Source organism: Marmota flaviventris, chromosome 10, assembly GCF_047511675.1.
Source record: "Marmota flaviventris isolate mMarFla1 chromosome 10, mMarFla1.hap1, whole genome shotgun sequence".
Lineage (NCBI taxonomy): Eukaryota > Metazoa > Chordata > Mammalia > Rodentia > Sciuridae > Marmota > Marmota flaviventris.
The window spans coordinates 90,164,120-90,176,745 of record NC_092507.1 but is presented as its reverse complement, the minus strand read 5'-3'; the positions used below and the strand labels follow the sequence as shown (position 1 = coordinate 90,176,745).

The window sequence follows — 12,626 nt, the reverse complement described above, 5'->3', positions numbered from 1 at the left end:
GAGAGAGAAAATATAAACTCTTCTGCTAATTGAGTAAGTGATATGGAAGAAGTAAAATAATTTTCACATAAAGATGGTCAATTAAAATTTGAATCCAGCCTATTCTAGGTTTATACTGTAACACAGAATTTCTCCTAAAGCAAATGGATACAGTGGAAATTAATTTGAGGAAACAATGTCTAAATTTATAATTTTTATGGTCATGTGAATTTTTTTAAGATTCAGAGATGAATTAACAGGCCCAAACTTCAGAAGATATGTATAATATTGAAGATATATTGAAATATCAATTTTACAAAAGAGTTTTTCAAAGTGATATCTATCTATAAAAACCTCCCCTAGATGAGATATTCTGAAATAATCTGGGATAATATTTTTCAGAAGATTTGTACCATGGCAATATTATTATATCCAGTTCATTAAAAAGGTAGAGTAAATGGGTAGGTGTTCATAAATTCCAAAATCATATGATGTACTTAGTTATAGTAAAGAAAATTGAACAGTATAATATTGTACAAAGCACAGATTTTATCTGTAAATGTAGGTATAAGATTTTATCACATGAGAGCAAAACTTCCATTATAAGTATTTTAACAAATGTTAGCTTCTGCATCTTAATTTCCATGTATTTATCTTAATTTATACTTAATTCATGACTTTTGACAAGATGTATTGAGTGAATTTTATTTTTATACTACGTTTTCCTAGGGTCTACCAGGTCCACCTGGTGAAAAAGGTGAAAATGGAGATGTTGGCCCCATGGTAAGTTTGTATTTTCTACTTTTTGATGATTATTGTGAATCTCCACACTGTTAATTTCTTTTTAAAAAATTTTTGGTTCTTTTTATTTATACATAATGTTATGATTCATTTGGACATAATAATAAAAGCCTGGAATATATTATATGATGCTCTATTTCAGTCCCCAGTATTTCCTCTTTCCTTCCCTCCTTCCCTTGCCCTGTTTGCTTCTGTCTACTGTTCTTTCTGCTGTTTACTTTTATTTTCAGGGTTTTGTTGTTGTTGTTAGTACCATGGTATGTGCATGACAGTGATATTCATATATGAGCATAGGAAAGTTAGGTCACATTCATTCCTCTGTTCTTCCCTTATCCTATCCCCTCTCCCTTTTCCTTTTTCTTCAGCCCTGTATACTATAGGGATGCAGCCACATCAGTGTTTATAGCAGCACAGTTTACAATAGACAAGCCATGAAACCAAAGTATCTCTCAACAGATGAATCAACAAAGAAAACGGTGTATATATATATACACAATGGAGTTTTACTCAGCCATGAAGAAGAATAGGTGGAACTGGTAAATGGGTGGAACTGGAGAATATCATGCCAAGTGAAATGAGTCAGACTGATAAATCAAAGGTCTAATGTTTTCTTTGATTTGTGAAAGCTAGTCCAAAATAAGTGGTGGTGGTGGGGAAGACAGGGAGGAAAAAAAACTAGAAGGGGGGAATTCCACTGAAATAGAAGAAAGATTAGTGTACTACTAATTTCTTTATTAGAATTTATTGATCTGCACAAAGTAGTCCTAAAGACTATGGTGCTTTCTGTTTTACCCCTCACCTTTTTCCTACTCTGTCTCCATCTGTAGCCATTAAATATTGATATAATTATTTCAGCTATATCTCCTTTTCTTTATTTCTCACCTCAGAATAATATTATATGCATGTTTGGCCTTCATATGTTGTTACTTTCTTACCTTTATGTCTTTTATAAAGATGCCGTATTTTAGTTGCTTCTTAGGCTTTAACTTTGGACTTTGATGTGGAGCAGCATAAAATAAATAATAATCACACCAGATTTGTATAATTAGCAATTGTTGATGGATAATGAGATTTTCTTGTAATAGTTTGAAACAAATTATAAATTTAATAAAGAACTCAGTCGTAATTAGCATGATATGACTTATAACTATCTGCATTTATTAATTCTTTCTGCCCTAAAACCTTAAACTAAAATTTGAAATGCATATATTTGTTTATTAAGCACTAATTTTGATAAGAAAATAATTTGCCAAAGTAATTGAAATCTATAATGAAATGTTATAAATACATTTCATAATGCTCTTTCCTTTCAACATTGCCCCCAATTTTTACTTTCTTGAGAAAACAATTTTGATAATTTCATATCTGTATGTTAGATTTTATTCTCTTTAAGGACCACAACCAGATTAAGTAGAAGAAATGTGGAATAATCATTGATGATTCAAATAGCTGGTTAATAAAACTTCCAAGCAGCCTCCAATATGTAGCAAACTACTCTTTAGATATGGTTGCTATGGTTCCATGAATCATTGATATGTTCTCTCTGACCTTATGGTAATAGAGAATACTAGAGAAACTTTTCAACCATGGCATTAGAATAAACTAAGACCTTTAAAAAAATACCAATGGTATTCACTACAGACTGTTTTAATTAAACCTTGAGATAGGGGGTTGGCTATCAGTATTTCAATATTTAATAAAAAATACCTTAGGTAATTTTAATGCACAGCCAGGAAAAAGAAACTTTGTTTGGGGACTACAACTAAAGAGTGATTGTTATATCCATGTCACAGACACACACATGATCCAAATACAAATTAATAAAAAAAATCAAAGTGCTTTTATTGAATTAAAGAATTCTAAATGTAGTCAAGTGCCTTTTTTCTCTTAACCTCATGGTCCCCTTATATTCTAGTATGTTGTTACATAAAATATTGCCAGTTATATTATGAATACATCATATTAAATGTTAGCAACAGGCTTTCTTGTCCTATTTTCTAATCAAATTGATTTTTTAGTGAAGGACTGATTTCTTCACAGATACGTGTGAAGGATTATTTGTATCTGTCAGGCACCTTAAAACCCTGATATGCCCAACTGACTATGATTTCATATCCTTCAAATTTCTTTTAATTTTCTTACTCACAAAATAGAACTGTTAAATATGCATTTGAGTTTGATTCTTATAAATTTTATTATTCATCTTTTACAGGGTCCACCTGGTCCTCCTGGCCCAAGAGGCCCTCAAGGTCCCAATGGAGCTGATGTAAGAACTGTCAAATATATGCTGATCATTTTGAAGTTACTTAAGTGTTGGTATTATTTGGTGGCAGATGTTTTCTGAGATACAATGGAGATAATCATGCCACTGTTCAATGTTAGAAGTGAATGAGAACTCAAGGATCATTTACTCACTCCACTTCATTATTCAGGGAGAAAAACAGGCTTTCTAGGGAACAAATATAAAATAGACATACGGTTCACATTCAAGATATGTTTATTGGTTAGTGGCAAATACTACTTATGTTATTTCTATTACAGTAAACCACATTGTTCAGATCAAAATACTTTAACTATGCCTTGCATATGATTACTGTTCAATAACTAGTTGCTGAATCTTTCAAACATAAGCTTTATCTTTAACAATGGCATAGGGGATGGTTTGTAGTTGCCTTTGCACTAGTGTATGTCTGTACCTTTACACATCTGCCCAAAGTCTTTTATTTAAAGGCTTTGGATTTTGTATTCTTGGTCTATAAAATGTGTCAGAGTAGTATGTGCATAAGTGCACCTCTTACTATCTAAAATGTTTCCTCTCAATTGTATAAAAAAAAAAAAAAGATATTCCTGAAACTGACACTGGTACAGTGTTATAGGATTTGGAAATGTCAAGCCATATGTATCTTATTGTTATTACTAATCGTTTCTGTGTTTTGGAGATCTCCTTATTTTGTGTTTTGACAATGAAGATGTCTGTGCTTTGCTCATTCTTCTGGCTGGTTTTCTTTGCTTTTCCGGGCCTGCTTTTAATTCTAGCAGGACAGAACTGAGTAAAGTAGACCAGAAGTAATTGATCTAAAAGAGCGGTTGGTTTTCAATTCCCCCTAAGTAATTTCAAGACTAATCATTTATAAAGGGGGTATTTTTCATACTTACCTAGAGTCATAGTTTTAATCCACCACAAAATCATCCTGTAAAATTTACCTGACTTCCAGGGTAGAGAGATCAAAATTATGTTCCAAGTGTCAACTGGAATGATCAGACCTGCAAAAACTACTGCTCTACATTAGAATTTCTGGAGAATTTGAAAGTCAGTGTGCTATATTAAATTATTTGCTGTCAGTACATTTGACAACGGAATTCTAGCATATGTTTCTGTCTCTGAGAAAAACTAGATATATATTTATGAACTTATGTTTCAACACAAGAATAAGGATAACTGTATTACCTTTTCTACACTAAAGGGACCACAAGGACCCCCAGGATCTGTTGGTTCAGTTGGTGGTGTTGGAGAAAAGGTAAGAAATTTAGTAAGATGCCATTTGAAATAGCTGAAAGTAAGAGCTTTTGATAATATTGTATACTATTTTAAGTGCTTCTAATTTATAGGGATTTTTTAGTATTTTACGTATAGTTATATGACTCACATGACATCTACTCTAGTGCTTAAACACATTAAAAGTTAAAGTACTTTTGAGATACCATGTTTTTGATTGCCAGATATTGTACTGAATGCTGTACATGGGTTATTTTCTTTAGTCAGTGCAACAACTTCATAATGATGGTTTCATCATTATCCACCTTTGAGAGCTGGAAAGCTGAAACTAAAAAATCTTCAGTAATTTCATCAAAGTTTTTTCATTTAAAAATACACTCCACTCCATGAATTTCTGATGGGAGTTCACTCTCTAGATAGTCATAGGACTGAACATAGAAGAGATTGTTCAATGTAACTGACTTAAAAGGGAAATAGAAATGTTCATGACACAAAAGAATTAGTCATTGATTTTGTCATGTTTTGAGTTATATTTTCATTACTAATAATATGACCTGTCTTTGGCACTTTTCAAAATAGTTAGCATATGCTAAAACATCCAGGTTTGGAATAGCTTCCTTTTCTGATGAACATGATTTCATTTTAATAATTTTCTCTTCTTTTATGAAAATGTCAAAATGATTCACTGATTTTTAAAAAATTTGTATTCATGCTCACTTCTTAATAGAATTATGAAGAAAAATATCATTGGTATTTTCTTGATTTAAAACATAAATTATTTACCAGTTTTGAGGAAAGAATTGAATTTCATAGCAGAAAATATTATATGGTAAAAAATTAAATTTTTTCCTGAATTTGATAATTATTTAAAGATATCAGATTTATCGCAAACTTTTAAAAGTGATTCTGCTTGTCTGTAATAACAATGGCTTAGGAGGCTGAGGCGGGAGGATCACAAGTTTGAAGACAGCCTTGGCAACTTAGCAATGCATTAAGCAATTTTAGTGAGATCCTGTCTTAAAATAAAAAATACAATGACTGAGGATGTGGCTCAGTGGCTAAGTGCCCTGGGTTCAATTCCTGGTACCAAAAGGAAAGAAGTGATTCTGCTCCTTGACCTTAAGTCTTGACACATTTTATCTTGTACTGAATTATTAAAAGAAATTCATTGATTTTAATTAAAGAATTTGAAAGTGCTGGGGTTGTGGCTCAGTGGCAGAGCATTTGCCTTTCATGTGTGAAGCACTGGCTTTGATCCTCAGCACCACATAAAGATAAATAAATCAAGGTTTTATGTCCATCTACAACTAAAAAAAAAATAAAATAAAAAAGAATTTGAAGCTCAGAAATAAAATGTAATAACAGAATATGTTATTTTGATGTTTACTTTAGAAAATTTATGTGATTATTCCAATACATTAATTACTTCATTGGAAAAGTTTGTGTTAGTGCATCAATGGTGCAGTTTATTTGGATATCTTTTTTATATTCTGAAATTGAAAGTTGAGTGTTTAAGTTGTTCTGGTGGTTGGAGGGTGGGATTGAAAGAGCATTTGTCATTGAGGTCAGTTGTCCTAGGAGGAAAAGCTTAAGACAATGCTGATTTGTGGATACTTGTGTATCAGATCAATGACATCAGCCTTGACCCTTTTCTTTGTTACACTATCACTTTTTGGTTCTAATGCTGTCTAGTAGTGTTCAACTCAGTCCCTGGTTTTACTAGCCGTTTCAGCTTGTTTCCTAAAGATTTCAAATACAAGGGAATAGTTTTAAGTTCTTCATTGGCTTCTTTTATGCTTTTTCTTCTGTGAAACTCTTGCAGATAGACACTGATGTTTGGAGTTCGGAGGAAGTCAAACACTGTTTCCATTTTGTTTAAAGCCTCTGTGGTAGCACCTTACCAACTATGAGTTTTATGAGGATGATTCACTCTACTTGGTGATTTGATTTTTATGTTTTAAATGTACCTGATTTGAAATTTGTTACATGACAAAAGAGAGCTCTAATTTTGCTCTTTTATTATTTTTAATTTTCTATGTGACACCAAACAGTATAGAAATAAAACACTTTAATCTTATTTATTTATTTATTTATTTTTAGAATCTGCTATATATTATAGATTTCTGACATCATCTTTCATTCTGGTTGAACATATCCCCATTTATATTTTGGAAACTTTATTTTCAGTCATTAAAAATGAAAAATAGAAGAAGGCAATGTCTTTAGTCATTGTGTGCTTTGGATGAACATATTTAACATGTTCTTGTAATGTATATTTACCATAAGTAACTTCTGAACTTTAATAATTCCCTCAAAAGAGGGTATTTTCTTAATATTTAATATGTCTATAGCTCTGAACATACAGAGTAATGTATTGTTCCTTCTGAAGGAAGCTGTACTTAAACAAGCAAACATTATATAGAATGAGGTAAAAAGGTTTATAAGAAATGACACTTTCATAAACTAGCACTTTGTCATCTACCAGTTCACTATCATATAACTTACATCAAGTATTATTCTTTAGAATCAGTATTTTGTAATCTTGTTGATATATTCCCTGTGGCATTATTTTATTCATTTGTAATTTTGTCCTACCCACTTTCGAAAATTGGAACTGAGGTATTTCTAGAAAATATTAATTACATCTTATGGAATTGCTATATATATTGTGCATACTTGTACAATAAACATAATTTTCATATGTGTTTCTGGACAAATGAATATTAATGTATTGTTCTTAAATTTGACTTTATAATTACAAAGGTCATCCTTAAACCGTGAAAATTATTTAAAACCATCTCTTCCCTGCCTATCATTTTCTCTATTAAAAAAAAGGAAAAAAGTTTTATAGAATCTGTTTGACTTTACAGTTGACAGGGATTTAAAAAACTATAGTTATTTGACCTCTAATTGCTGCCTCTGCATTATTACCCTGGCTTAATATGACACATAAGAAAACATTTTGTACAGAATCAACATATTTTCTATATTCTAAATAAATATTATATGTATACCATATATAAAATATTTAACATGAGCATTTTACAGCTGATTTGAATTGCAAACTACTTGTTTCCATTCAAAGGTATAAATAACCAGCTCATAAAATTATTACTTATATATCAATCCATTAGACTGAGATAGCTCAACAATGTCTTTCTTCATAAATAATAAAAATGTAATATTTTACTTGTAAGGTTTATCCAAAATACTGGAAATACTTGCTATTCACCTTGAGAGTAGGAAATTTATACACACTAACTACTACTGATAAATTTCTTAAAATACTTGATGTCTTCCACAATTATGCAGATAATATAAGGACTTAAAATACGTGTATATTCTCAAAGAGTAAGAATTTTGTACACAAAATAGTTTTCTCTGTGTTTACATTTAATTTGCTACCCTTGAAACCATTGAAGAGCATGGAGTTTGTGCTACAAATATTGGAGATACAAGAGTTTAAAATTAAAGGAAACTCAGGCCTCATGTATCTTTTTCAATTAAGAAGTACACAGCCTACTTCAGAATTGCTAAGATCTCTGATTTCAGAGTTGGAAGTACCATGATTATAAGTGGAAGTACAGTTTATGAATGTACTGTATTATTTAAACAATCACTTTAGCAAGTTGTTATATTTTTTTATGTATTTCTCCGTTGGAGGCATTAGCAACAGGCTTTCATAGCTAAAATCTACGTGTCTAGAAATTTATTTATTATTCTGCTAAGCTAGAAAATAGCCACCCATATCTAAATGAGATCATAAAAGCTATGAAATTTATTACAAGTATATTCTCAAAGAGAGCAGTTTTGTTAGTATCTAAATGCCTTCTATACCTCATAATTATACTCTTTTTTCTGTGTTCTCCTGATCTCTATTAACCGTATCCTATAGGATTCATAATGTAGTCTCAAATTATTAGACGATTTGTTATGTTAAAGAGAAAGTGAATTCATATTTCAGTAAGAAACAATTTGAAACTTTTAATCAGTAAAATTGATTATAATGTAAATATTGGTGCATACAAGTACATGATTTGTTGGGAAGCATGCATATGTCAGTTATATTTGTTTGGTGGTAAGCTAACTTGATGTGCTGACTGTAATTAACCCATGAGAATTGTAATATCAAGCCTATGTGGTTCTGTCTCCTCATCTGAAAAATAAAAATACTGAATTCATTAATATAAAAAGTTCCTTACTGTTATTCAAGTTTTTCTTTGTCTTTTTCTAAACAATAAAATAATGGAGTGACTACTCTCAAATGTACGATCATAACTGAAGGCAGATTTACAACTGCAAGATGTCATTTCTCTGCTCTAATGCTTATTTTTTTTTTTTCCTCATAGGGTGAACCCGGAGAAGCAGGGAACCCAGGGCCTCCTGGAGAAGCAGGCTCAGGTGTAAGTGTCATCTTATTGTCAATATAGGATGTTAGTTGTTTGGAAATTTCTTTAAAGCATTTTGAAATGTAACTTAACTACCAGTAATGATTTAGGTTTTTAGTTTCCCTTTTCAACCCATTAAAAGCAATCAGAAAGGCAGAGACTTAATGCTTAATACCATTGCATATCCTAGACTATTTCCATTCACATACAAGTTGAGAAAGATAACATTTGCCCAAGTGAAAGCATTACAACTAATAGCCTTTAATGGATGCATTCTGTTATACTTTTTACAATGTTCAAAACAGAACCCCCCAACAAAGAATTGTCTGCTCGGTATGCTAAGGTTAAAAACTGATTTAAAGCTTGTAAAGTAACTATTTTCTTATGTTATGTAGGGTCCCAAAGGAGAAAGGGGAGAAAAAGGAGAAGCTGGTCCACCTGGTGCTGCTGGACCTCCTGGTGCAAAGGGGCCACCAGGTGATGATGGCCCCAAGGGTAATCCGGTGAGTGAGTTTAATTCTCTTTAAAGTGGCATTTATGCCAGACTCACTTTTGAACTTTTTGTAGAAATATTAGAAATATAGTTAGTGAAGCTGAGTTTTATTCATTTCATATATTCATAAATATTCTTAATTAATTTTACTTTTAAGAAATTTTCCAGCACAAAAAATATTCTCCCTAGACTTTGCCATGACTTTACCCTTTTAAATTTCAAATTCTTTCATTTATTTATTTTTCTTCAAAAACCTTCTTTTAGGGTCCTGTTGGTTTTCCTGGAGATCCTGGTCCTCCTGGGGAACCTGGCCCTGCAGTAAGTATTATGGAAAAAAATATATGATTGATTTTTGTAGGGATGTTCCCAGTGTTTCTCTTGTTAATAAAGAAGATTCTTCATTACTCAGATGGACTTTCAAAAACAGAACAAGAAAGAAAACAAACAACTACAAGAAAATACATGTGATAATATTACTATAGATTATTATTTCTACGTATATGATTATGATTACCTATTACTAAAGTTGCAGGGTTGTTGTTTTTCCCTGTCTCTTTTATAACGCAAATCCGATCATCTACTGTACCATATCAGTCCCTGATGAAAGGATGAACTTGCCTTTCATGCTAATTGCCTTTTCTTACTTGACTTATATCAAAAGCATACTATATTTTTAATCTGATATAGCAGCAGTTTTATTTATCTTTAAGAGGCACCACAGTCCTAAAAGAAAATAATAGTAATTTTATTTTTCCATCTGATAATTTATCTCAAGAACACACTAAGGTAGTCTATTAAACCTTTTTTTTTCCCCTGATAAAATGAAATGTAGTGAAAAATGTCTGGATTCATTTTCTCTTATTGATCATAGGGTCAAGATGGTGTTGGTGGTGACAAGGGTGAAGATGGAGATCCTGGGCAACCGGTAAGAAAGCCCATTAAATTTTTTATTAATCTTTACACACTCAAGTTATTTTAAAGCAATGATCAACCTTTCAAAAACATAGCTCACTGTGTGTACATTTTTCCAAAAGAAATATTTGAATTCCAGTTTAATTAGAAGTGTTTCTCTTGAGATATATCAAAACTATAATCAAAGTCCTCATAATAAAAACTACAGTCACAGCATACTAATGATTTGCCATACTATATCAGATTCAGTTATCCATTAATTTGTGTTAAATAAAAATATTTTTGTATCTGTTCTTTTTAGATATACATGACAGTAGAGTGTATTTTGACATATTATATATACATGAAGTATAGCTTATTGTAATTAGGATCCCATTCTTGCAGTTGTACATGCTGTGTAGTTTCACTGGTCATGATTCATATATGAACTTAAGAAAGTTATGTTTGAAAAAAAAATAAGACTGAAAGGAATTTAGAGGTAAAACTTCATAGTTTCACAAATTTATGTGATTATGAGTATAATTATTAATTGCATGAGTCGATTAATTAGTATACTGGTTGAATATTTGCCAAATAGAAATTAGCATTTTTTAAAAGGACAGAGTTTTACATAGAGGGAATCTGATTCACTCTCCTTTAGCTTTGAAGATTACCATAAGAATTTATCAACTTCATTTGTAGATATCTGGAGGAAGTTTAGGTATCTGAAATTAAGCTGATTTTTTTAAGGAAAAATAGATTTGTGGAAATGAGGAAGCAAGATCTATTTAAGTACAGGTTTTGAGAAATTATATAATCCATAAGATAATTTCCAATTTCTTTAACAGTGTCTTTCATATGTAATTTATATTTATTTATAGGGTCCTCCTGGTCCATCTGGTGAGGCTGGCCCACCAGGTCCTCCTGGGAAAAGAGTAAGTTTTTTTTTTTAATTCTTCATTTTGAAATATCTGTTCTTTATTCACCATTTATTTAAACTTATGTATGTAAGCTATAGGCAGTATATTCTAAGGATACATATTCAAATAGAAGAATCTTTAACCACTTCAATATCATTATGAAAATAAGAAAAACAACTCCTATTTAGGGCGTGCTTAGTACTCTCCTCAGTGAAAATATAGACTGTTATAACAAATTCCAATGGTACCCTGAACATCAACTCCTGGAGTACCATGTGTGGATAAGATGTCAACACTCCAGTGGTAGCTTAAAGCATTGCAAAAACCTGCGTGTCATATGAGTAAAATATTCTTAGGAACCAGTATATAATATTATATTGCTTTACATGGTCAAACTTCTCTTTCTTGTGAGTAAAAATTCAAAAGAATTTTCCTGAAGATCTGTACCAACTGTTGTTCAAAATATTGACTGCAGAAGAACCTGGATTTTCAAAACTCTTAAACTAAATTTAATTTGCTTTTCTATTTGATTAACATAATAGTTTTATATATAATGGGGCACAGTATGATATTTCAATCCAGGTATACAGCATGCACTAATCAAATCAAGGTAATTATCATTCTCTCCCCTCATCATTTATGGTTGGGAAATTGAGGCTCCTCTCTTCTAGATCGTCACAAAACTGTACATCAGCTTATTATGAACTATTTATGATTATTATGACCTATAATCCTCCCCCTGTCCTGTGCAACAACATTACAACTTATTCCTTCTACCTGTGTTTGGAACCTGTTGTCCAACCTCCCTTTACCCCTTCTTCCCTCCACCCTGCTGAGCATCCAGTAATCAGAGTGTTCAAATTGGCTTATTTTAGCTTTAGAGAGAATGTATGGTGTTTGTCTTTTCTGAGTCTGGCTTATTACACTTAACATGATGTTCTGTAGTTTAGATAGTTTTCCTATAAATGACAGTACTTCAGGTTTTTTTATTTCTGGATAATATTCCATTACATATATGTAGCACATTTTCTTTGTCCATTCATCTTTCTGGGAACACTAGTTTGACTCCATATCTTAGCAATTGTGAATAGGATTGCTGTGAACATGGGAGTGCAGGTATCTCTACAGTACACCGATTTCATTTCATTTGGATATATAAGCAGAAGAGGGATGGTTGGATTATATGATAAATCCATTCTTTTTAATTTACTTTAAGGAACCCATATACTAATCTCCATAATGACTATACTCAATAACATTCCCATGAACAATGCATTAGAGTTCTTTATTTGCACATCCTTGAAGAATCATTTATTTTTGTCTTTTCAATGATAGTCCATCTATTTCTAATGATTTGCAATTATTATTTTGATCTCCTCTTTTCATGTATTTGTTTTCCATCTATATTGCTTCTTCTAAGAAATGTCTATTCAGACTATATGCCCACTTTAAAAATTGGATTATTTGTTTTAATGCTGTTGAGATTTTTGAGTTTCTTACAAATATTTTCTGTCACTCTGTTGGGTATTTTTCTATTCTGTTCATGGTAGTTGCCTTTGCTATGTAGAAGATTTTGGTTTGATATAACCTCATCTGTCTATTTTTTGCTTTTGGTTCTTGTATATTTGGAGTCATATAATAAAATGCCTATATAAATG

General features: G+C 31.4%; 1 protein-coding gene across 3 annotated transcripts in view; it reads left to right on the top strand.

Moving 5' to 3' along the window:
• Positions 1 to 12,626, top strand: part of Col11a1 (collagen type XI alpha 1 chain) — a 210,341-nt gene that overhangs the window by 169,775 nt on the left and 27,940 nt on the right. For all 3 annotated transcript variants that reach the window (XM_027943110.2, XM_027943108.2, XM_027943109.2), the window contains 8 exons: positions 709 to 762; positions 2,993 to 3,046; positions 4,245 to 4,298; positions 8,626 to 8,679; positions 9,060 to 9,167; positions 9,422 to 9,475; positions 10,029 to 10,082; positions 10,930 to 10,983. In XM_027943110.2, coding sequence (XP_027798911.1) covers positions 709 to 762; positions 2,993 to 3,046; positions 4,245 to 4,298; positions 8,626 to 8,679; positions 9,060 to 9,167; positions 9,422 to 9,475; positions 10,029 to 10,082; positions 10,930 to 10,983 — 486 coding nt within the window. The remainder of the gene's footprint in view (positions 1 to 708; positions 763 to 2,992; positions 3,047 to 4,244; positions 4,299 to 8,625; positions 8,680 to 9,059; positions 9,168 to 9,421; positions 9,476 to 10,028; positions 10,083 to 10,929; positions 10,984 to 12,626) is intronic.